General features: G+C 39.9%; 1 protein-coding gene across 7 annotated transcripts in view; it reads left to right on the top strand.

The window, feature by feature from the left end:
- The window catches only part of LOC115523013 (amyloid beta precursor protein), a 275518-nt gene that overhangs the window by 183196 nt on the left and 67460 nt on the right, over window positions 1–24862 (top strand). For all 7 annotated transcript variants that reach the window (XM_030328587.1, XM_030328585.1, XM_030328583.1 and 4 more), the window contains 3 exons: window positions 4292–4425; window positions 10607–10681; window positions 11349–11507. In XM_030328587.1, coding sequence (XP_030184447.1) covers window positions 4292–4425; window positions 10607–10681; window positions 11349–11507 — 368 coding nt within the window. The remainder of the gene's footprint in view (window positions 1–4291; window positions 4426–10606; window positions 10682–11348; window positions 11508–24862) is intronic.

The raw sequence follows: 24862 nt of genomic DNA, 5'->3' as shown, positions 1-24862 counted from the left end.
GTGCTGACAGCATGGAACCTGCTTGGGATTCTCTCTCTCCCTGTCTCTGCCCCTTCTCATGCTATTTCTGTCTCTCTCTCAAAAAATAAATAGATGCGCCTGGGTGGCTCAGTCGGTTGAACGTCCAACTTCGGCACAGGTCATCATCTCACAGTTTGTGAGTTCAAGCCCCGCGTCCGGCTCTGTGCTGACAGTTCAGAGCCTGGAGCCTGCTTCCAATTCCTGTGTCTCCCTCTCTCTCTGCCCCTCCCCTGCTCACACTCTGCGTCTCTCTCTCTCTCTCTCTCTCTCCCTCCCTCCCTCTCTCTCTCTCTCTCTCAAGAATAAACATTAAAAAAAACTTTTAACAATACATAAACTTAAAAAATATTTTTTAATGACCTATGTTTTAAGTGACCCGTGATATACAGCTTCCCGTTCCTTTGTGGCCTGTAGCATACCCTGTCGTTCCTCGAACCACTCTTTTCCCAAAGGAAGCACGTTTTTGAAAGGGCACAGGGTTCCTGCCCCTGCCCACTGTCCTCGTTATCCTGTGTCTGGCCTACTGTGGACTTTATCACAAACCATCAGCTGTTCCTCGTGTGACCATGTCTTTAGGACATGGGAATATTAGAGAAATAGAAGCCGAGCTCTCTGTACAAACCCCTCCTTAAAAGCATTCTTCCCTTCCTCCCTACCAGCTGCAGGGTAGTGATAATGAAATAGTAAATTCATTTTCACATATCAAGATGTACCATCATTCTTCTGTCCTTGCCTGTACAGTGATCTGGTTTGCTCATTGGTATGAATACAGGAATGTTTCACTCACACTAATTGAAATGGAAGGTTAGTGTGAATGGCTACAATGTTTGATTTAAAGATTAAAAGAGAGACTGCTTCCTTTAAAGTCCTTAACCAAAGGAAATAACAAGAGCCGCTTACAAGGATTTACTCGAAGGGAAATACTGGGTTCAATGGAATAAATCAGTAATACAGTATTTGTATTTATTTCCATGTGCCTAAAAAGAAGGTTTAACACTTGAAATATTCTTAATCCTATTAAATATACCTTGCATGCTCATTTCTTTATGATTCTTTTATTCTTAATATTGCAAAGCTACATTTTAACATAGGCTATAATGCGATTATACTGACTCGGATTTTCGTGTTGATCTCCTTTTCCATAAAACGGTAGACAATATTTGCAAATCATAAGACTTGGAGAAAACCATAAAATTTGCCAACCATAAAAATTGGATGGAGAACTTCCCCTACTTATGTAGTAACTTTTATAATTCCAGTTTTCAAAGAGGATGCTGCTATGGTTCTTTTTTTTTTTTTTAATGTTTATTTATTTTTGACAGAGAGAGAGAGAGACAGAGCATGAGTGGGGGAGGGTCAGAGAGAGAGGGAGACCCAGAATCCGAAACCTGCTCCGGGCTCTGAGCTGTCAGCACAGAGCCCGACGCGGGGCTCGAACCCACAAACCGTAAGATGGTGAGCTGAGCCGGCTTCGGACTTTCAACCGACTGAGCCACCCAGGCACCCCAGTTGTGGTTCTGACACTTAACGGATGGCTATCTCGATCAGTGAAAATAGCCTCAAACATTTATACATTTTCCTGTGTTCAAAATGAAAAGTACTGTTTGCCTAATTTTGTCATTCTGCCAGATTGCACTGTGCTGAAAAGAACTTTAACTCGTTCTCGCTTGAGCCATACCAGTTTAAAGATGAAAAAATGATTAACACCATGGGAAGCAAATTTAACATGCTAAACATCACTTCCATTTCAAGTGGGGAAAATGATGAAGTAAAATAGACTTGCATATTGATTTGCTTGAATTTATGCAGAAAAATACTTGCCTTTGATTTCCTTTTAAAAAAAAAGATTTTAAATTGAAAATGATTTTCAGTGTTAAAAATTAAGGACTCGTTTTCAATAATCTGTGGGCCTTTTATGTGGGTTATACCGAAGATCTTTTTTTTTTTTTTTATTTTTTTAACGTTTATTTATTTTTGAGACAGAGAGAGACAGAGCATGAACGGGGGAGGGGCAGAGAGAGAGGGAGACACAGAATCGGAAACAGGCTCCAGGCTCTGAGCCATCAGCCCAGAGCCAGACACGGGGCTCGCACTCACGGACCGCGAGATTGTGACCTGAGTCGAAGTCAGACACTTAACCGACTGAGCCACCCAGGCGCCCCCCAGAAGATCTTTTAGAAAATTACCTACTGCTTTTCCCGTGGGTGGTGGTCCTGTGTGTGAAATAAAAGCTCATTTTTTCTATGGTTTGTTTACGCTCCAAGATTTGGATTACATGTGATGCCAGGGAAGAGACTGAGGGCACTGACGTGAAGGACCCTGGGTGGCACCCTGGGTGCAGGCTGTGTAACATACATGGGGTGGCATCTCATTTTCCCAGTGCACCTACATGCTGGCTGACAGATAAAAAAAACTGGTACATAGATGACTCACGTTACCTGCCCTGGGTCACAGCCAGTCTAAGAAACACGAGCATCAAGGTGTGCCTAATTCCAACGCTTTCCCCGTTCGCTGCTGAAACACATTCTCACTCATCTACCCACACAGAAGATGGGACCAGATGCTTTTTAATATGTACGTCCTGTGCCAGTCCCAGACCTATTGACTCAGAATCCCCTGGTGGCAGCCGAAGAGGGAACACAAAGTGTTTTGAAAAATAATTCCAGGAAAATGCCCCACTTCCTTCCTTCCACTTAAAAGCAGCCATCTATATAGACACCTAAACTGCTCTTTTTTTTGTTGTTGTTAATAATAATTCTTAAACCTTGATTAAAGAAAAAGGGGAAGAAATCTGAACAGATATTTTCTCTTTAAAATTAAAGATATTGTTTGATTATGTAACGAAAAAAGCCTTCTGGTTTTGGTTCAAATCTTGGAGCCTTTGGGTTGTGGAGATTCCAGGCGTTTTTTCTCAAAGCATGTATAAAAGACATTTATCTCAGAAGTTAGTTTCCAAATGATTTAGCCATAAATACTTCTCATTTAACTCTTTGGGATATTATATCTCAAATGTAGAAGTCAACAACTAGATAAAATCAGTGAAGAGTAGTACCTAGAACATGGGTGATATTTTAATAATCTTTTGAATAAAACACTTGAGTTGATTTGACCCAAAAACATAGTGAAAACACCTAATTTCACTGTTTTGGTTGAACATACTCTATTCTTTAAATCAAAGTCTTTTTTTTTTTCCTTTGTTTCTTTTTTAAATTATTTTTTAATGTTTATTTTTGAGAGAGACGGAGCACAAGCAGGGCAGGGGCAGAGAGAGAGGGAGACAGAACCCGAAGCAGGTTCTAGGCCCTGAGCTGTCAGCACAGAGCCCAACGAAAGGCTCGAACTCACGGACCACGAGATCATGACCTGAGCCAAGTCGGACACCCAACCGACTGAGCCACCCAGGCTCCCCTCTTTTTTTTTTTTTTAAGTATGCTCATAAATGCTCTGAATTCCCACTAATCATTGCTAATCTTTTGGAAAATTGCTTGTTTAGGCATTACAATTCACTCGGCTCATGAGTTAAAATAGTTTTGTTTTATCATACTCTTCAATTTTATGGGTATTTATGTTTCCACATAATTTAGCAGTATATGTTGCAACTCAGTAATATTGCTTAGCAGTTTTAGTTGAATTCAAAGTAGAAATCACTTTCTTTCTTTGTGACAACTCTAATGAATTGGTCGGCTCTTGTCAAATTTTGCGAAGGCAGAAAGGTCCCTTTGTGATTTTGAAAATGCATTTATTGACGTTTATGGGGTTTGGGGTAGTGTTTCAAACACTCTCACCAAAAGATGGCTTTGAAATCAAGCTATCTGAAGATGCTGTAGAATTTACCTTTTTACTCTATGGTGCCATTATTCTGCAATAGACTTGGAGATTTGTTCAGTTTCTGTAGGAATCCTAAGCTGTGATATTGACAACATATCTTACTGTCAAGACTACAAAAGTTAATTTTGCAAGGCATCGGGATTTGGGACAAAATGTGTTAAACACCAACTGGTTTCACTCTACGCACGCTTGTTTTGCAAAGAAATGTAAATATAACGCTACACTTACAAAATGGACTGTTTTATAGATTTTCCTTCACCCTGTCCTTGAAAGGTGTCCTGTGCTGGGAAGTGTCTCATGGTGTTCTCTTAAACAGCATTAACTTGTCTGTGCTTCTCTACTAAAGTCTTTGTTTTGGAGTAAACGGAAAAAAAAAAATGGCTTTCTTTGAAATGATTGGATACCGTTTCCCTTCTCAAACCTCCTTCTTTCTGCCTTCTAGTTCCTACAACAGCAGCCAGCACACCTGATGCCGTCGACAAATATCTTGAGACACCCGGAGATGAGAATGAACATGCCCATTTCCAGAAAGCCAAAGAGAGGCTGGAGGCCAAGCACCGCGAGAGAATGTCCCAGGTAATGTGACTTTTCCGTCCTGGAGTCTACAATAAAGGGGAAGTCTGGCCTTGCCCCTGCCTCAGAGTCTCCCCAGGGACCCTATGGCTGATGAATGCCTAGGAATGGGAGGGGTCTTTAATTTTATCCAGCTCTTTAAAGGCGTAAAGTCTTAGTTTTAAATGTTTGCTCTGAGGGTACCCGTTTGGGGTTTTTAGAATCTTCTTTGAGCATGCCACCTAGGAGAGATCCATTGACACTAAGGATAGCAGGATTTTGTAAGCACAGATTCGGTTACGTCTACAACATTCCCTCTGGTTTCATTACCCGGGTGTATGCGGACCCGTAACTATGGTGTTGTCCATTAAACTCCCTTAAAATGATCTGTAGTCAAGATGAGTATTTTTTTATTAGTTGCCAAATTATTATAACTTTGAACCTAACATGTCTTACAAAGCAACTTCATAGAACCACAGGAACGTAAAAGCAAAGTGAACCGTAACGATCATACCATCTTGTTTCATCAATGATAGATAATGCAGTGTGGTTCAAGAGTGTGACTTCGCACTCTAGAAGAACGCAATATAAGTAACGCGAGAGACAGGCATTTGGAACTGGAGCCTTTCTTGCTCCTGATATAGTGCTCTTTTCAGTACACTGTGCGGCAAACACTGGTTTTGTTTGTTTGTTTGTTCGGGTTTTTTTTTTTGGCAGATTCTTTATGAAACAAATTAAAAAATAATTTGTTAAAAACTGATTTACATGTAATATCAATTTATGATGCCTATACCAGGTGCTAGATGTTGTATTTATTAGAGATAGATAATATTAATTTTAGCCCTTTCTCAGATTCTTCGTTCATTCATTCATTCATTCATTTATTCAACAAATATGTATCAGCACTTACTTGCCAATCACTGGCCAACTTGCGTCCACAATTTAGAGTGTGAATAAAACATAACGAAGAGTCAGATTTAAGGAACCATAAGTGAGTAAATGAGGAAAGCTCTCAGGTTAAAGTCAACCATTCCCTTATTTGGTGTTAACATTCTGTGGTAAATATAGGAAGGTATTACTAATTCTTGTACTGTTTAGCAGAAATACTTGTAAGTTTTCATAATAGACATTAAATAGGATTCATTAATTAGTCTGCTGTATGTTTTCTAAGACCACAATAAGTCTTTAGTAACAGCATTAATCATGGTGTTTTGACATGTGCGGCCTTACTAACTGTAGGGAGACCTCCCCCTCCAAGAGTTAGCCAGTTCTAGAGGTAGCAAATGACTAGCCTTTGGGCACACCTTCCATCGTCAAACCAACCACTTCAAAGCCCATATCCCCCAACTACCTTCTTCAGGCTCTTACACTCTGACCCACTATCTACCTCCTCACCCCAAGTCTAGGTACCAGACATCTAGGGAGAGCCCCTGTACCCCAGAACCTACCAAAACTGTTCAAACTAGCCGAATCTAAGCCTGCTTACCCTGACTCACCCATTCCTTCTCAAGGAACCCAGACTCCTGGCTACATTTTCCCTCATGCCCTCTACCTCCTGACCCACCCTGGTGCTTCCCCGCCCTCCTCCCCTCAATGACATGGCATGTCGCCTCCTCTTGGGAACTGTGTGTGAGTAACAGTCTTTTTTCAATGGCATTTTTCTCCTGATCTGTTGACCTCAACATACTTGAATATTTAAAAAAAAAAAAAAAAAACCTATATTTTTTATTTTATTTTATTTTTTATGAAATTTATTGTCAAATTGGTTTCCATACAACACCCAGTGCTCATCCCAACCAAAAAAAAAAAAAAAAAAAAACCCTACATTTTAAAACAGAACTGCTAATGGATCTAGAAGACACAACACAATTAGTTGGGGTTTTTTGTTTGTTTTGTTTTGTTTTGTTTTTAAGAGGAATGACCATAACACTTGGATCCTTTTTGGAATAATAACAAGTGGGAGGAGAGTTAAAATTCTTTGAATCTGGAATGTAACGTGCAATTGTAGTTGTTGGCCATGATGAAAACATAAAAGCAAGTTGAACTAGAAAGCTAGGTAGAATGGAATACTGAGGTTTCACCCGAAGGCAGTCCCTCTGAAAAACAGGACTTTTCATTAGGAAAAAACGCAGGCTGGTATATAATCACTGTTAAGAAAGCATAGGATGACTTGGAGTTGTATTTATTACCTCTGAAATAACACCTTTTAAGCTTAAATCCTGTCACACTTTTTGCTTCTGAAGCTTTCAGAGCCTTCTTGCTAGTCTCAAAATCATTTCAGGCACAATGAAGTCCAAAAAAGAATAATAACAAAAATAAACACTGAAAGCTTGGCTTGGCTTGGCTTTTCCAGTACTGAGTGATTTATTAGTGATTTTTTTGATACATATGTCAGTTTCAGATACTCCAGATCTCTCCTAGAATAGCAACTTAATTTTATTTTAGCAAATCTATTTAACCCATGACTTAGTCCATATAAATCTTTACAGAGTTTCCTCATCTCTTAGTTATTAGTTATATCTGAGATATGAGATGCTATATAAGATATAAGATAAATATATATATATATATATATATATATATATATGATGTTATATAAGATATGAGAGATGTTATGCTAGAGCAGAGAGTGCATTGGTCTGCTAATTCCAGTGGTCGTAGGAAAGCGAGATGCCTGAGATTAACATTTATCTTCATAATCTGTGGTCCTGAATTCTGGGGACTGTTTGACTTTGAACTTGCCTGCCTCTTAAATCTCTATCTATGTACTAGTTGCCATTTTTTCTACATAAAATAACTAAGTCTTTGAAGATCCATAAATCCAATGATAACTGATAACTTTTGTTCATGCAGTGGAAAATTGCTTCATAAGACTATATGGAGGAACCTGAGACTTCTAATTGAATTTTTTTGTAATTTTTGTTACTATTTGTTTTCTTATGAAAACAGACATTTTGGAGGGTTTTTTTTTTTGGTATTTGGTTGCTGGGGCTCATGATAACTAAACTTATAGATTGCTGTTGAATAGGGTCTAGCAAATCTAAGATTCTGAATAGTCTATGAATGCTTTTTATTCTATATATATATATCATGTAATAATTATATATATTACTTATTTAGTAGTTTTACTATATCATTAAAATGAAATTTTTCAAAATGAAAGTTGACATTTCTCTAAATTTATTATTTTTAAGATAAGCATCAACATCTTAGGAACAATCCTTTTCCTGTCACCAAATAAAAAGAAACTTAGCTCACCTATTGAATTTGCCTTTGTTTTATGTTATTATATAAATATTATATATTTTATATATATTTATGTATATTTATAAATATACATGTATAACATTTATATATTATTTATGTGGATATATAAACACATAATTTATATAAGTTATATATATATACATATATATAATGTATATGTAATTTTTGTATTTTTTAATGGCACATTGGGCCATGGAAGATAAAAGCACGGTCTTTAGAGCTACAATGATCTTGGTGTATATCCTTCCTTCTCCATTTTTTTTTTCATTTATATAAGTTATATATATATATACATATATATAATGTATATGTAATTTTTGTATTTTTTAATGGCACATTGGGCCATGGAAGATAAAAGCACGGTCTTTAGAGCTACAATGATCTTGGTGTATATCCTTCCTTCTCCATTTTTTTTTTCCTCCGTGACCTCCAGCAGCTAGCTTAACCTGATCCATAAAATAGAGATCGCCATGACTCATCTCATGGACTCCTTAAGTCATCAGTTAAGCAAGATAGGCTTTATGAAGCTCTTAATACAAGATCTGCCATGTAGCAAATGTACAGTAATGTTTGTCATTGGAGCATTGCAGTGGAAGCCGCTGTTCCAGGAGAGAGATTGAGCCTGTGGTGTGTGTTTATCTTGCATTAAATAGGCCTAGGGTGATGGTTTGAGTGAATTGTTTTCTTTGGGAGGGTACAGGATATGGTTAAATTGCTCTGAAAGTCAAAATTCAATTTCATTTTGTAGTAGTGTTTATTTTCAATGCATCAGCCAAATCAGTCTCTTTAATTATTCCATGTATTTCCCAAGCTTAAGGTTTACAGACCAGGTTCGGAATGTACTAGGTGAGATGGCAGAAATGTAAAGGTAATACAGGAAATCAGTCTTCGCATTCCAATAAGCCCCTTGGTTTCTCTCTCAGACGAATTTTGAGATTCCTTGCCGTAAGAGTTCATGGTAGAGCACCGCCACCGTGAACATTCTCAAAGCAGGAAATTGAAATATTTTTTTTTGCAAGCCATATCTCCTCCATAAAGCAGAGGTGGTCTTCGTAGCCCCCTCCCTACAGGTGCCCTTTATTAACTCTTAGAGACACCAAAGCATCTGGGACCACGTGTTCTTTTGTGTTCTGTTCATATTCATAACAGTAGGACATTGGTTCCAATTTTGTTGTGACCTGTTTAGGTTATTTTTTACATGTTCTTCAAGTATAATAGAAAATTCACTCCATTCTGTTTTCTCCATAATTTCATAAAAACAACACAAGGAAGCTAGTCTTGTATCCTATATAACAAATTAATGCTAGTAGCTAATAAAATACCTACATAAAAACCTACATGGTGATTTGATATGGTGCTATCTCATAGAAGTTCTCTGTCAATAGTTTTTATCCTAAGTCTCTCTCTCTCTCTCTCACTCTTTTTCTGATCTTGAAGGATGTCAGAAAAAAAAAAATCAGTTCTTTAGGGATAAATACCTATAAATAACAGGCTTTGATAGTGCAGATATTAGGTTCTTTTGTGCTTTGTGTATCTACAAAGTATGTAAGTACATATCTGCCAACAGACCATTATTTTGCTTACTTGATCTTTCTATTCTTTATTCTACCTAGTTCCGGTATGAGTTGCACTTAAAAAAGCTCTGCCTGACAGAGTATAGTACACTGGGAAAGGAAAGGCAGCCATAGGTGGTAAGAATCTAGTTTCATTCCATTTCAACAACGTGCACGCAGCTGCAGGCTTCTTGGCATTCAGGCCAATGAATGAACCTCTCTCGGCGTAACCCTGGGTGGACTTCGAGGATGAGAAGAACAAGTGTTCTTCTCCTACAGAGCAGATTAGCCTGGTTACTAAATTAGCAGTACTTGCTAAGAATACGTTTTGCTACATTCGGAACATTATAATGTGTACTCTCTTGGAATTTCTGGAGGTATATAGGGTCTTCTTTGCTGTTCATGATGGGGTTTGGCGAGCAAAGGCCCCCCTTACCTACCATCAGTGGGGCGGACCTGACGATTTCTGACAATAGAATTCTTCTTTTTCTTCCTCCATTATGTACTTCTTTTGGGGAGTGTGTTCATGGCATGTATACACATCCGTTAAATATTCATGCCTTGGGGCGCCTGGGTGGCTTAGTCGGTTAAGCGGCCGACTTCGGCTCAGGTCATGATCTCGCGGTCCGTGAGTTCGAGCCCCGCGTCGGGCTCTGTGCTGACAGCTCAGGGCCTAGAGCCTGTTTCAGATTCTGTGTCTCCCTCTCTCTGACCCTCCCCCATTCATGCTCTGTCTCTCTCTGTCTCAAAAATAAATAAACATTTAAAAAAATTTAAAAAATAAATAAATATTCATGCCTTCCCCACTCCCCCACCCCCCACCCCATTTACTGTTTAAAAATACACAGTTGGAAATTTTGTAACTCGCTTTCACAAAAAACTAAAACTAAAGTATTCAATTTAATGTTGGAAATCCTTGTTCAAGAAATATATATAGAGGCGTCTGGGTGGCTCAGTCGTTTAAGCATCTTAACTCTTAATCTCGGCTCAGGTCATGATTTCACAGTTCGAGAGATAGAGTCCCATGTCAGGCTCTGTGCTGACAGTGCAGAGCCTGCAAGAAAAAAAAAAATACATATCTATATGCCCTTTATGGATCGTTGACATTTGTGCACGTCAAACAAAATGACTTGCAGCCACTTCTCAGGAAAAGAAAAAAAGACTACCTTTGTTTCAAAGGGCCATATTCCTTCGATGAACGTGAACATTGCTGTGTAATATACTGCTATGAGAAATGATACACTTCTTAGTGGGAGGTCAAACAGTTTGGAGATAGGACTGGAATGCGATAATTTTCTTAATGTTTACAGTGTCGAATACAGAAAGAATAGATCTTTGAGAAAAGAACTGAGGGTTTTAAATTGAAATGTTTTCTCATCTTGTAGGTCATGCGAGAATGGGAAGAGGCAGAGAGGCAAGCAAAGAACTTGCCTAAAGCGGACAAGAAGGCAGTCATCCAGGTAAAACCCAGGCGGGTTCTCCACCGGGCAGCATGGGCTAGCACCTCTAGAACCCCCAGGGTGATTGTTCACATTCCCACTAATTTGGACTATTGTTCATCATTGTCCAGGAATTCAGTTTCTTCAGCTCTTCCTTGTATTTGTTCTTAATTAGCTCAAGTTTTAATTCATTGCCATAAAACCCCTATTGTTCCTTGCATTCTGCTTTTGGTTGCCAGATTCTTCCTTTACCTCTTCCCCTGGCACAAATCACACGCCATGATTAGACTTTTGCGACAGGAACTCCTCTCACAGCTGCCTTAAGCAAATTGTAAGATCCTCGTGGTCACTTTCCTATTAAAATACGTTGAGGAAGAGCGGAGTTGTTTTGGTTGGTTTTTCTTGGTTTGCAACGTAATTTCGAGTTTTAAAAGTAACAGAAATTTAGCCTGTGCTACGGCTCGTCCAGTCAGTCTTCGGGGGCCATAGAGAAGAATGATTTACAGTGAGAAATCAGGATTGAGGATGGGGTGCAGGAAAGGGAGGCAACCCATAGAGCATGCCGAATTAGTCACAATGTTGGGAGGACTGTAAATCTTGGAGTCAAATGGAGTAGGATACCCCCTTGGGAAGCCCCATGCTGCACGTCCGGTCCCGTGTTGATGTGTGCACGTGTTTGCAACGGCAGCATTTCCAGGAGAAAGTGGAGTCCCTGGAGCAGGAAGCAGCCAACGAGAGGCAGCAGCTGGTGGAGACGCACATGGCCCGAGTGGAAGCCATGCTCAATGACCGCCGTCGCCTGGCTCTGGAGAATTACATCACTGCCCTGCAGGCTGTGCCCCCTCGGGTAGGTCTGGCGAGGCCTCCCTTCACAACTCGCTTCGGGGCCCAACACAAACAGGAGGCGTGGGGGCACGGGGGTTGCTGAAGGCCACCGGAAGGAAATCTGGGAACTGTTACGAGCACCATTATGTACAGGTTTGGCCTCGGTTCCCTTGTCTTGAAGGTTATGGGGTCACAGGGGAGCCGCCCGCACAGGGTCATCTCAGCGCAATAGACACTCACGCCTTTCCACAGAGCCGTCAGGCAGGCTTCCCGGGGACTCGACGCGCAAGACCTGACCCCAGTTAATGTGCCTGGGACGGTGACACGTCAGGAAACGTGTCAGTGACAGCCGAAGTCAGGAAACCGCAAAAGTTGACAGGACTTTCTATGTAACCATCTAATGACAAATAACTGAGGGTTAAGAAGAGTTGGGGCGTGGTCGGGCTGTTAGGATTTCTGTCAGGATTTTGAGGAACTAGAACTCAAGTTTCCTGCTGAGGGAAGCAGTCATATTCTCTGGTGGGAAACCCTCATCAGTCATGGTGTCCACAGAGAAGAGGCCTTGTTTGAGGTTTTCAGCAATAAATGCCCAGAAAGGCTTCCTGAGCAATGTAAGCAGATCTCCTCAGTGAGGCTTCATGGGAGAGTTTACTTTGGACATAAGGAACATTCTGAGCGGGAGTGTGTGTGTACTATGTCCGTTAGTTTATCCGTTACTGAGTGAGCGACATTAAAATCTCTGCTATTTTCTCATGTGATGCTATCAGCTTCTGCTTTTTATATTTTTGAGGCTTTGTTTTTAGGCGCAGAAACATCCAGAGCTCTTACGTCCTCCTTCGCACCCCCCCCCCCATTATCATTATGACATGACCTCTTTATCCCTGGTACTATGTTTTGCTGTGAAGTTACTGTGTCTGATATTAAAGGTATTTCAGCTTTCTTCTGATCAATGTTATCATAGCATATCATTTTTCCATCCTCGTGGAACCTGTCTTTACAGTTGAAGTGCATTTCTTATAGGCAGCATACAGTTGAATCTTGCCTTTTAAAATTGTGAACACCATGTAATGAAGTTATTGATACAGTTATGCCTAAATCTGTCGTCTTGCTGCATCTCCTATTTGTTTCATCTATTCTTTGTTCCCTTTCTATTCTTTTTTCTGCCAACTTTTGGACTAATAAGATATTTTTTTATGGTTTTCTTATATGCCCATTGTAGGGTTTTTAGAACTGTAACTCTTTCTTTTGTTATTTTAGTGTTTGCCTCAGAGTTTTAGAAAATGTTTCTAACACTTCCCAATATTATACCAGCACAAGTGATACTATGCCACTTCATGTACATTACAGGAACCTCATCAGATTCTTCCATTTCCCCTTTCCCAATCTTTGGTCTGTTGTTGCCATACTTTTTCCATACTACATTATTGTTAGTTTTCTTTTAAACAATGAATTATCTTTTAAAGAGTTACATAATAAGAAAAATAGTTATCTAGATAGTTACCATTTCTGGTGCTCCTTAATCCTTGCATAGATCCATCTGGAATTATCTTCGTTCTACTCAGAGGACTTCCTTGAAAGTTTCTTTTAATGCATGTAGATTGGTGAAGAATTCTTTTGCTTGGGTATACCTGGAAAGATCTCTATTTCACTTTTGTTTTTGAAAGACATTTTTGCTGGGTATAGAATTATAAGTAGAAGTTTTCTGCAGCTACTTTAATGATGATGTTCCATTGTCTTATTTGCATGGTTTCCAACAAGAATGCTAATACCCTTTTCTTTATCTCTGTAAATAATATATCTTTTTTTTTTTCAATCTGGCCACTCTGAGGATTTTCTCTTTATCACCAGTTTTGAGCAATTTGATTATGATGTGCCATGTGTATTTCAGTCAGCTATTTATCCCATATGGCTGTTTTTTGTCTCCCACATTGTAGCTTTCACATCTAGAAGTTTAGTCTGGCTTTTGTTTGTTATTTTCATATCTCTCATTTCTTCACCTAAGTTTTTAAACTTTTGGAATGCATTTATAGTTACTTTTAATATCTTTGGTTGCTACCTCTAATATCAGCTTTGGGTCAATTTTGATTGATTTTGTTGATTGTTTTCATTATATGTAGTATTTTCCTTCATCATTTCATACCTAGTAGTTTTTTATTGGCTGTCAGACATCGTGAACTTGACTTTGTTGAGTGCTGGGTACTTTTGTACACCTCTATTTTTTATATATATATATTTTTTAATGTTTATTCATTTTTGGAGAAAGAGACAGAGACAGAGTGCAAGCCGGGGAGTGGTAGAGAGAGGGGGAGACACAGGATCTGAAGCAGGCCCCGGGCTTGGTGCTCGAGCCCGACATGGTGCTCAAACTCACAAACCACGAGATCGTGACCTGAGCTGAAGTCAGATACTAAACCGACTAAGCCACCCAGGTGCCCCTGTATACCTCTGTTCTTGAGCTTTGTTCTGTAATGTTAAAGTACTCAGAAACGGTTTGATCCTTTTGGGTTTTGCTTTTAAGACTTGTTAGGTGGGTTCAGGGCAAGTTATCAGCTTATGGCTCATTCAGCAATACAGAGGTAAGATTCTTCTGAGTAATCTACTGTGAACACTGAGCTTTCCCATCTGGATGGTGGGAATAGGTGCTATCCCTGACCCGGTGTGAACACCAGGCGCTGTTGCCGCTAATCTTTTTGGGTGTTTTTTTTCCCCCATGGTCTCAGCTGGATTCTTTCACTTGCATGCTTTGATCATGAGTCAGCTACTTTTTGCATAGGGTAATGTCCCTGTGGGTTCTCTGGGTTCTCTGAGCAACTCAGTCCTCCCCAGCACTCCTGCAGTTCTAGAGCTCACCTCCTTCATGTCCCCTTTCTCAGTGTTCACTGTCCTTCACCTGATGTCAGATGTCTTTTAGAAGCATAGTTCTGTATATTTTGTCCATATTTTGGTTGTTATAGGTGGTCGGGTAAATCTGGTTCTCATTACTCCATCTTGGCCGAAAGCAGCAGTTGGCATGTATGATGTGACTAAACCAAAAAGTCTCCCACTTACACTGATTCTCCTCATTTTGATTTTTCCTTTGATGCTAAAGTTACAGCCCAGAAAGCTCTGAGGAACCATAGAAGAGCTTCCAGTACTCTTGTATAGATAGTGAGATTGAATTGACCTTGTTCTACCAGTGACATCACTGAGATTGAGTGTCTGGTCCGGGGTGACACCACCACACTGGTTCATGGACAGGGTGGAGCTGTCACAGCCGACCACTGGAGTGCCTTCTTACTAGACCACACTTCCTCTCTGAACAAAAAGCTTTTGAAAAAGAATATCACATTAGCATTTTCATGTTCTATTCAGAAAAACAGTCTCTGTCCTAGCACTGTTCGGTAAAATCCTGTTTACATGCGTTTGGAGAAGAAGTTCCTTGGTTACTCTCTTTTTCTAGAGTACTTGATTTTGGAGTCAGGGCCGTTAGGATCGTTCGCCAGAGCAGGGCTGGGTGTGGGTGTTGAGACCAGAATCTCAATCACTGACAGTTTACTGGAATGTTCCAGCTGAAAGTCCGGTCTCTGAAGTAGGGTCTTTGCAGTGTGGTCATTGATGGAGCTAAAAATAAGATGGGGACTGAATGGAGTCCTGCACCAAAGCACATTTCAGAATTTTCAGTTCTGTCCCATCTGCCATCACAGGAAACATGGTGATGAGAAGAGTATTTGCCAAAGCTTCCTGTATTACCAAAGGGGATACTTTCAGACTGGTCACAATCGTATTCATTCTGGGCCTGTTGATCTCTTCATGCAGAATTAAACATCATGTTAATTTGAAATAAAAATTAAAGACTGGATTAGGGGCTATTTTACTGTCAAAAAAATCAGATTGTTGTTGATTGATCCAAGAAGTCTATTGAATTCTTCCCTAGAAATGCATAAAACTCTCCCATGTAATAAAAACTGGGGCTGGATAGTCATGGGGCTGCAATCTTGCTATCACCTGCCATTTAAAAAAAAAAATTCTTTTTTAGGGGCGCCTGGGTGGCTCAGTTGGTTGGTGTCTGACTTCAGCTCAGGTCATGATCTCATGGCTCGTTGAGTTTGAGCCCCACATCAGGCTCTGTGCTGACAGCTCAGAGCCTGGAGCTTGCTTCGGATTCTGTGTCTCCCTCTCTGTCTCTGTCCCTCCCCACCTTCTCTCTCTCTCTCTCTCTCTCTCTCTCTCTCTCTCTTCTCTGTCAGTAATAAATAAACACTAAAGAAAATTTTAATTAAAAATTAAATTTTAATTAAAAATTAAATTTTAAATTAAAAATAAAAATAAAAAATTGTTTAACATTTATTTATTTTGAGAGACAGCATGAGTCGGGGAGGGGCAGAGAGAGAGGGAGACACATAATACAAAGCAAGCACCGGGCTCTGAGCTGTCAGCACAGATCCCAATGCAGGGCTCAAACCTACTAACTGTGAGATCATGACCTAAGCCAAAGTCAGACACTGAACAGACTGAGCCACCCAGGCACCCCCATCACCTGCCATGTTTAAGTTAATGAGCATCTTAACTTAAATTTTATTTCACGTGTTTATTTTAATATATAACTAGACCTGGCTCTGCACTTCAGAAAAAATGCAAGAAAATTCTAAGTCCCCTTTTAAGGACTTTTCTGTATTCCTGTTAAAAGACAAATCAGGAGCATGCCGGTTACTGTCCAAGGAAGGTGGCATCTTGTATTGGAGCCATAAATACATTTTTCTGAGATCTCCCTCATGCTTAACACAGTGCCTGGAAAAGATGAAGTATTCAGTAAATGTTAGTTGAATATAGGAAATGAATTAGTCAGTGTTTTTTCTGTGGATTCTATAGCTGATAGCACCTTCAAAATAATTATCCCCTTAACCCTGACCGTACTGTGCCCGTCCTGGCCTTGGCACATGGGAATCTGAAACAACATGGATTGTTTTCATCTTTGAGGCTCATATTTAATGTGTATTTTTATCTATAATTTTGAGCCCAAGCTTGGAAGTGTTATCTGATGATGTTTTGATGATGTTTTCATGCAGCTAGAATTCCTTGCCGTACTATGAATTTCATTTGTGAGTCCCCATGGCTGTGTGTGCTTTATGTTCTAAAATTTCCTTTTTAATTAATTATGTGCCTGCTGGCCAATACCGTAAATGGCTAATCTAAAAGTGCATTGGAATTATACTTAGAATTTTGCCATGTCCAAATACTTCCAACATCACAGGAGATAAAACAGTTGTATTTCCTCAGGAATAGTTTGGTCTTTGCACTCAGGATAAACTATTAATCTGTAGAGGGCGAGTGACTCTTCTAAGGACCAGCCCCTTTCATTTTAACTCTTTTCTTAAAGTTTCCTTGGAAAATCAAGGAGTTGCACCCTTTCTCTTTCCCCTAGAATTGTTAAATTCCTCTCCAGAGTTGCATCACACATGGTCAGCCTTCCGCCACTCTTCGATCACTACCAAACTTAAGTACAACTTAAAACTGAATTATCATTTGACCACCAGATCTCTCTACCTATGCTTCTCACTTCTTACTTTATCAGAGCTCATATTCAGTCACCTTACTGCCTCATGAATGATGAGCTGAATGTGATCTGAGCCTTCCTTTTTGTAACTGTCAGGATTCCACTTCACAGACGGAGAGAAGACGAAGCTGTTGCCTTACTGTCCATCATTCTCTTCAATATGCAGACCAGTTAGCCTTTAGCAGGCCCCCGTACAGTTAAACTAAAGGCTAGATCAGAATTTCTGTTTAAAATAAACATGGTAGGCTGAGGTCTGAAAAAACTTAGGAATTCCTAATTAGTAATAATTGAAATGTGTTAAACATGGGAGCCAAATAACAAAAGCTTTCTTTATAATTCAGAGATTCTCGGTGTCTTTACAGATACTTATTCCAGATCTTCCATTAGACAGCGTTCTAATTATCATCTTGACCACAGAGGACTTTGAAGCATTTTCTACATGGAAGTGAGAATGAGGAAATGTTTTCGTGTAGATCTGTCTTGTCTGTGTGCCCCTGGTGTTGTGTGTTTGTGGTGGTGGTGGTGGTGTTTTCCAGTGTCTCACAATTGCAGTCATCTTCTGTGCGCTAAAATTAATTTCATGCTTATATCGGATGCCTCACATTCACATTCAGACTTCCAACATTCAGCTGAGGGGTAAGAAGTTCCTTTAGCACCAACACTCTTTCCTTTCTCATTTCTGATTAGTTCAGCCAAATGTTAAATTTCCTGAGATTCCGGAAAACTGCCTCATAGAATTCCTTGGTAGGGCATTAATGTAACGGCTTGTGAGATTTATCATCAAGGAACATGGTTTTGTCCCTAGGTGGAGATTTTGCTCAGTGCTGTTTAGTGAATTCTAACAGCAGGGAAATAAATATCCAATAAGAAGCAGCAAAATAATTGGAGAAAATCAAGGACAGAAATTCATGAGTGCGAAACAGAGGCGTTTAACTTGGCCATTTTAAAAAGTTTTCCTGTAACCTTGCAAAACTGCCCTTCTCCCTACAACTCTTCATTTTCTGCTAATCGCTTCGGGTCCAAAAAGAGATATGAGCATTTATAGAATATATGCAGACAGCATGCATCCACATGCCAAGGTAAATCTGGTACATCTGCACCTCAATATAAGGGACAGGAAATAAGTTAAAAACCATTTGCCTAGTTCTTCATATGTGAAGGACCTGAGACAGAAGAGTCCCAAGATGTTTGAGGCATTCTATCCTCAAGCTTTCAGTATAATACAGACTTTGTAAAGCTGATATGAATGTACTTAAAAGTTAAAAGACTGCTAGGTTGAAAATCACCTTTGAGATATATAAGTAATTATCTTAAACCTTACATATTTACTATTCATCCATTCATCATTGATTTATTTTTAGTTGCAATTTGTAAAATTGGTGGGCACAAGGAGACTCATTAACTTGAGAGCTTTTTTAAAAAATTTTTTTTTTAAATTTTATTTATTTATCCTGAGAGAGACAGAGATAGTACAAGTGGAGGAGGGGCAGAGAGAGAGGGAGAGAGAGAGAATCCCAAGCAGGCTCCACACTGCCAGCACAGAGCCCGAGGTGGGGCTCAGACTCACGAAAGCATGAGATCATGTCCTGAGCCGAAACCAAGAGTCAGATGCTTAACCGACTGAGCCACCCAGGCGCCCCTAACTTAAGAGCTTTTAAGGACAGACCCAGTAACAAACAGATGGAAAGGAAAACAGGAGAATTAGCATTCATTGGACAAAATCCTACAGACTCTGCTGACTGATTTGCACACTATTTCCGTAAAACCTCTTAATGTGACCGCCTTACCTTGCTTTGAATCTGTACCAATCTTGATAGACGGATCTAAAGACCAGCAGGCGATATGGAACCAGAGACACTAGTGCTTTCTGTTTTTAATTGAATTAAGTTAAACAGAAAATTACGAAATATGTAGTAAAGGCGTTAGCTTGAAAGCTGTCCTGTGCCCCTGAATCCACATTCATCACCCGGATTCCCTCCACCGCAGAGCCCTGCTTCGGGACTGCCTTCAAAGTCGGAAGGGCTCTTCATCGGATACTGTCAAACCCTACAGCACTGGGATGTCCTGTTTCTTTCCGGGATAGGTTGCATGTACACATTTATATGATGACATCTGTTTTCATTTCATCCTTGAAAATCAAAACCCATCACGAAAACGTAAATGTTTTTCAGACAAATGCATAATAGCGCATTATTTAACGACGTAGGGGTTACTTACCTTTCTGGCCTCACAGACGTCTACCCTGTGGGGGCAGATAGTAGCCCGGGTCTTCCCCTTAGAAACATGCACGCACATGATGTTCATCCACTGATCAGTTTAATTGCATTTGGGTTTTTATAAGCATTGTTTTGGGTTTCCTCGCATTAATGTTTCCAGTAGGTCAAGGCGCTGTGGTTAGCTGGAGTATGAGGAGAGGGGGAAATTAAAAGAGATATGAAGGTACGTGTCTTTGAGCGTGGTGCAGCCAGTTGGAGGATGTGGGAAGCAAAAATGCCAAAATGCAAGTATGGAGATGCAAAATGGAAACATACTATTTTACCTCTCTTCTAAAAAGTCAAGATTATGTCACAGTTGGCATTTGTGGGGTGATCAGACCACTTGGCAAATCTTTGCACAAAGTTCTGTGGTATCCTTTCAAACGTGCTTCGTTTATGGTTTCTTCCATTAACTCCGTAGGCTTTGCCTTTGGGGTTGTATTAATAATCCAACTCGTCATGAAGAGCTTCAGCGTGTTTCACTGCTTGCCTAAATAAGAATTGAGTACCTGCAACTCCAGAGAATTTCTGGCCCTTCTTGGCTCTCAGCTTGGTTGATCTAAGCTCCACATCGAGTGGATGCTACAGTTGATCCAAAAGCATTGATCCTGGGTTTGGATCAGGTGCTGAATTTCAGTTCTGTATGCTGTCTTTGCTGATTTATAGCTGTGGTCTGTGTGACTCTACTCTCCATATTCTGACACCAAATGTGAGGATTTTTTTCCCCCTCACATTTGATGATTATGACACTCCCCATCATTAGCATAAGCCCTACAGATTGAGGCTCCGTCCTACCAGACTGCCCCCCCATTTCAGCCACCCATCCCAAGTCTCAGATTTTCACTCACATTTTTTCCTTCTGACCAACCAGCCATGCATCAGAGGTTCCCACGACCCCCTTCTTGGGTTTGATAATTTAGTAGAACAACGCACGGAATTCAGATCAGTGCTTTACTTACTGTTAGCAACATATTCTAAGGGATATAACCCAGGAATAGCCAGATGGCAGTGACACATGGGGCAAGGCGTAGGGGAAGGGATGGGGCACTGGGATGTCCGCTCTGTCTGTGCTCTCCTGGCACCCCACTGTGTTCCCCAACCGTGAACCTGTCTGAACCCCACTGTGAGCATTTTTTTTATGGGGAGGTTCCATTAGGTAGGCACAACGGATTAAATCCCCGGCCTTTGGTGACTGAACTCAATCTCCAGTCCCTCTCCCCTCTCAGGAGGGTGGAACTAAAAATTCCAAACCTCTAATCACTGGGTTTGAACCATCCTCCAAGAGTCACTGGGAGAGTGTACCAAAGACAACACTTTATCGCTTCAGGGGTCCTAGAAGCTCCTGTGGCAGGAACCAGAGGCTCAGACTGAATATTCTGAAAAAAGATGTTCCTGTCACCCCTGTCACTCAGGAAATTACTAGAGTTTTAGGAGCTCTGTGTCAAAGACTAGGGAAAGAGACCAAATAATAGATTTCCTTATGATGTCACTGTACCCAGAAAAAATGATTTCTGACAACTAGATTAAAACCACTCTTATTTTCTAAATTTTATAGTAGATGTCAACACCTGTCTTTAATTCCCAGGTTCGCCATCCATAAAACCTGTAACTTGGAACAGACGACTTAATTGAAAGGATTCTTCCTCCTTCATTTGCAAAATGGGGTTAATTGTTCTCTTTTACAATTAGCCTTGTTCTAGCTTTCTTAGCCACATTCGGAAAACAAAAGGATTAATCAGAGGTTGGGCTGAGATTGTGAAGTAGGGAGATACCTTCCTCCCTGAAAAGAGAAAGGCTAGAATATACTGTAAAAACACCAGAAACGGAGGCATTGTTGCCAAGTCCCTGTTAGGAAGTCCACTTCCCTGTGGAGGAGGGAAGGGGTAGAAGATGACTTTCTGTTCTCCTGGGGGCCACCGTCTTCTGTTAACAGCACAAGGCCAAGAGCCGAAGCAGTTACCTGGATAGGCGGGGAGGGGATTATATCTAATGCCTCCCTGTTCTCCAACCTTGAGAAATACTGAATGGAGGCAGGCCCAAGAATCTGGTGCCATTTCCCCGGCCGCTTCCTCAAGACTTCCTTCAGTGTTCAACTTGGCGTAGAATTGTCATTTGCCTTCGTAAACTCATTTTAAACTACAGAAATCGTGTATGTGCTCTTCTGAAGAAAGGAATGTGGATGAATTTTGCAGTGAACTTTAAAAATTTAGTTCAACTCCTAGCTTTAAAGACAAACACAGCTGTGATCCAAAGGTTCCCCGTGGACGCTTCCCTGACTGTCTCTTTTATCCCCCAGATTTTTCTTGCAACAGTGAAGGTACTTGTGAAATGCTGAAATTCTGAGGGCCAAAGTATCGAAAAGAACTTAACTGAGACCATCTCAAGCAGAGAAAGGTTTAACTCTAAGGGTGTTTTTTAAAACCTGCACAGAAATTGTATTCATTTTACACTTAGATGCTTAAGATTTCTTGAAATCCAAGATGAAAATAATGGCCTTAGCCTGTTTGTGAAAACAGGAGAGACTTGTGTTTTCTTGATAGGCAATTAAGTTTCCTGGTTACATGGTTAGAAACCAGTGGGAGGCAATTTAATGCTCCAGGAGGCGGCTTTATGAATAGGTCCCTAGCCACCTGGAAAGTTTCGGGTGCTCCTCATAAAGTGACCCATTTATTTCCTCCTCCCTGGTGAGATTACACCCAGTGCCTTTAAAGACTCTTGACATATCATTCCCTCTCCTCGGGAAAATGGCTTAAGACACAAGTGTGTTGTGATAAGATGCCAGATTTCCAAATCAAGCATAAAGCATGGAGTAAAATAGGATCAGTTGGCCATGTTTTAATATGCCTCCCACATGAACTGCACATCCAGACATGATTGCATGGAATCAGACGTGTGTGATTGACCCCAAGTCCAGCAACATGAAATGTATGAAATTGCATAAAAACCCAGTGAAAAGGCAATACAGTTGAGAAGAGGGGAAATCATTTTTTTTTTTTAATTTTTTTTTTTCTTCAAATTTTTTATTTATTTTTGGGACAGAGAGAGACAGAGCATGAACGGGGGAGGGGCAGAGAGAGAGGGAGACACAGAATCGGAAACAGGCTCCAGGCTCTGAGCCATCAGCCCAGAGCCCGACGCGGGGCTCGAACTCACGGACCGCGAGATCGTGACCTGGCTGAAGTCGGACGCTTAACCGACTGCGCCACCCAGGCGCCCCAAAATCATTTTTTTTTTAATGTTACATTTTATAGAGGAGGGCCATGAACTTTCTTTCAAAATTATTTACATCAACCTGGCATCAAAACCCAAACCATAAGACGAGCTATGTCATCTTTTGAAATTAATGAGATGAATTCTTGTTGATATTAGTTTGAACGTGCCATGGAGTGCATGAAATATTTTCTGGGAAGTGTTCCTCGTTAAAACAACGTTCTAAAGGACTCCAGCATACTGGATAGATAGGTCAAGTGGGGTTGAAAAATCAGTATGTCTCATGAAAGTGGGGAGTGCGTCTTAGTGGAGAGATGCTTATTATCAACTCAGATACCATGAAGGATAGATTTTGTTACTGGAACCACGCGTGAAATTACAATTAGGTCTAGGTTATTCGATAATTTAATTAACAAACATTTTTAGCAACCAAATTGTGCCAGGATCTGTGCCGGCAGCCAGAGTTATGCTCTTGTTCCAAGAAAAGAAAATGGTTAACGTTCCAAAAGATAAATCTTCTATTTTAGGTTAAATCTAATCCATTTTAGTAATGCCCAGTCTCAATCCGTTAAGAAATTCTTTTTGAAATGATTTTTGAAAATGCATTGTGATAGTGAAGTGAATTTAGTGCAAACTGAAAAGTGTCACATCACATGCAAATAGACACTTTGTTGTTATGGGCTAAACACCCAGAAACAATAGTGACGATAAAAACGGATTGGATGTAATTAGTCCCCCTGGGGCAGATCTTTTCCTTTTATTTTCTCTGCTCTTTGCTATAAATTTTAATAATAAGATCAGCCATCCTATGCCAATGTAATCAGATTGTAGTATTTATATGTACAATATGTAAATTGTGAAATAAGGGAAATTTGTCAGAAAAAAAACGTGATTTACTAGTTACGGAAGATTTAAAGACTTGAGAATGATTGGAAGTAAATGCATAGAGGTTAAACACAGGTTCCTTACACTCTGTTTCCTGTGAATATGTTTGAACCACTGAATTCTTACGCTCGTATTTCTAATCATCCGAACAATCTTGTCATAAATGTAACTATTGTGACAATAGTAGAATCATTTACTTTAAGAGAATACATTTCTGTAGAGATGTTTTTTTTCTCTTATTTTTGTATATTACTGTGCTTTTAATTACAATTTTAAGAAACTTATGTTTGTCTTAGCATAATGAAATAAACCCCCAAGAGATTCCCTTTTATCCTGAAATGCATGGATGGTACATCTCTAGAAATAACTCGTTTTAATCCTTGGTAATTCTGTATTCTGGCTAAAAGTGGTAAAAGCAATTACTTCTTTGATTAAAATATGCCATGAATCATATACCAAAGGCAACGCCCTTTTTGGCTTTTTTTTTTTTTTTAACTTAAAGCAAATGAAAGATATAAAAGCATAGAGAAATGTTAATGTTTTTCTTTGTTACCTAAGAATGATATTTGTTTCTCAGGTGCAGACATAACCACCATTTTATTTGGTGTGATATATCTGCCTGTTCCAACATAAGAGCTAATCTGATTTTTTTTTTTTTCATTTCTAAGCACGATTCTTAGAAATGTGTTTGCATGGATGCATCAACCGAGCAGAACCATGTAATTCATTTATTGAGGGGCATGGTAATGTCTTCCTGAATTATCTCATGTCCCGAGGCGTAGGCATTAGGAAGAAAAAGGCTTATGTTTATATTAGACACACACACACAATGTGTGTCTGAGCTCATATAAACAATGATGAGGTCATAGCTTACAATGGGCTCTTAGGGCTCATTATTCTTGCCGGAGCTTTGTTTCCTGGTAAAGTGAGGGCAAGCCATGCTGAGGCCTTGGGGAATCATGAGATCCTGGTGTGCTTCTGGTTCATTGTCAAGCTCTAGGGATTTGTTGGGGGAAGTTAGAAATATATTTCTGAAATGAAGAAATGTTGGTGTTAAATAAGATAAACAATTTTAAACACGTGAACACAATGACCATTTAATTTTCCATCTTAATAGGCGATAAGTAAGGAAGGATGGATTGAGAACTAGAATCTGTGCGTGTCATAAAAGCCTGACTTTTAACTAATACCTTTAATCGTTTTCTAGTAATCCTAAACAAATTGACAAAGGACATTCCTGTCTTGCCATTTCACCTCCCTACATCTGACACAGTAGCTGAAAATGGAGTGCCAGAAAGCAGGAACAGCAGTTGAGAGACTGAATAAGCTAAATCTAGATGGTCTGCACAATGATAAGAGTGGGTGTGATCATGTCCCCAAAGAATATCATCTGAGCTTGTAAGCACTAGAGATTTAGGCGAGGACTCCTAGAACAGACTCATTTCTAACCACTCAGTTATTTCTCTCTGTATTCAACTATGCAAGTTGCTTTTG

This window comes from Lynx canadensis, chromosome C2 (genome assembly GCF_007474595.2).
Source record: "Lynx canadensis isolate LIC74 chromosome C2, mLynCan4.pri.v2, whole genome shotgun sequence".
Taxonomy (NCBI): Eukaryota; Metazoa; Chordata; class Mammalia; order Carnivora; family Felidae; genus Lynx; species Lynx canadensis.
This window is presented reverse-complemented; position numbering and strand designations above follow the sequence as displayed.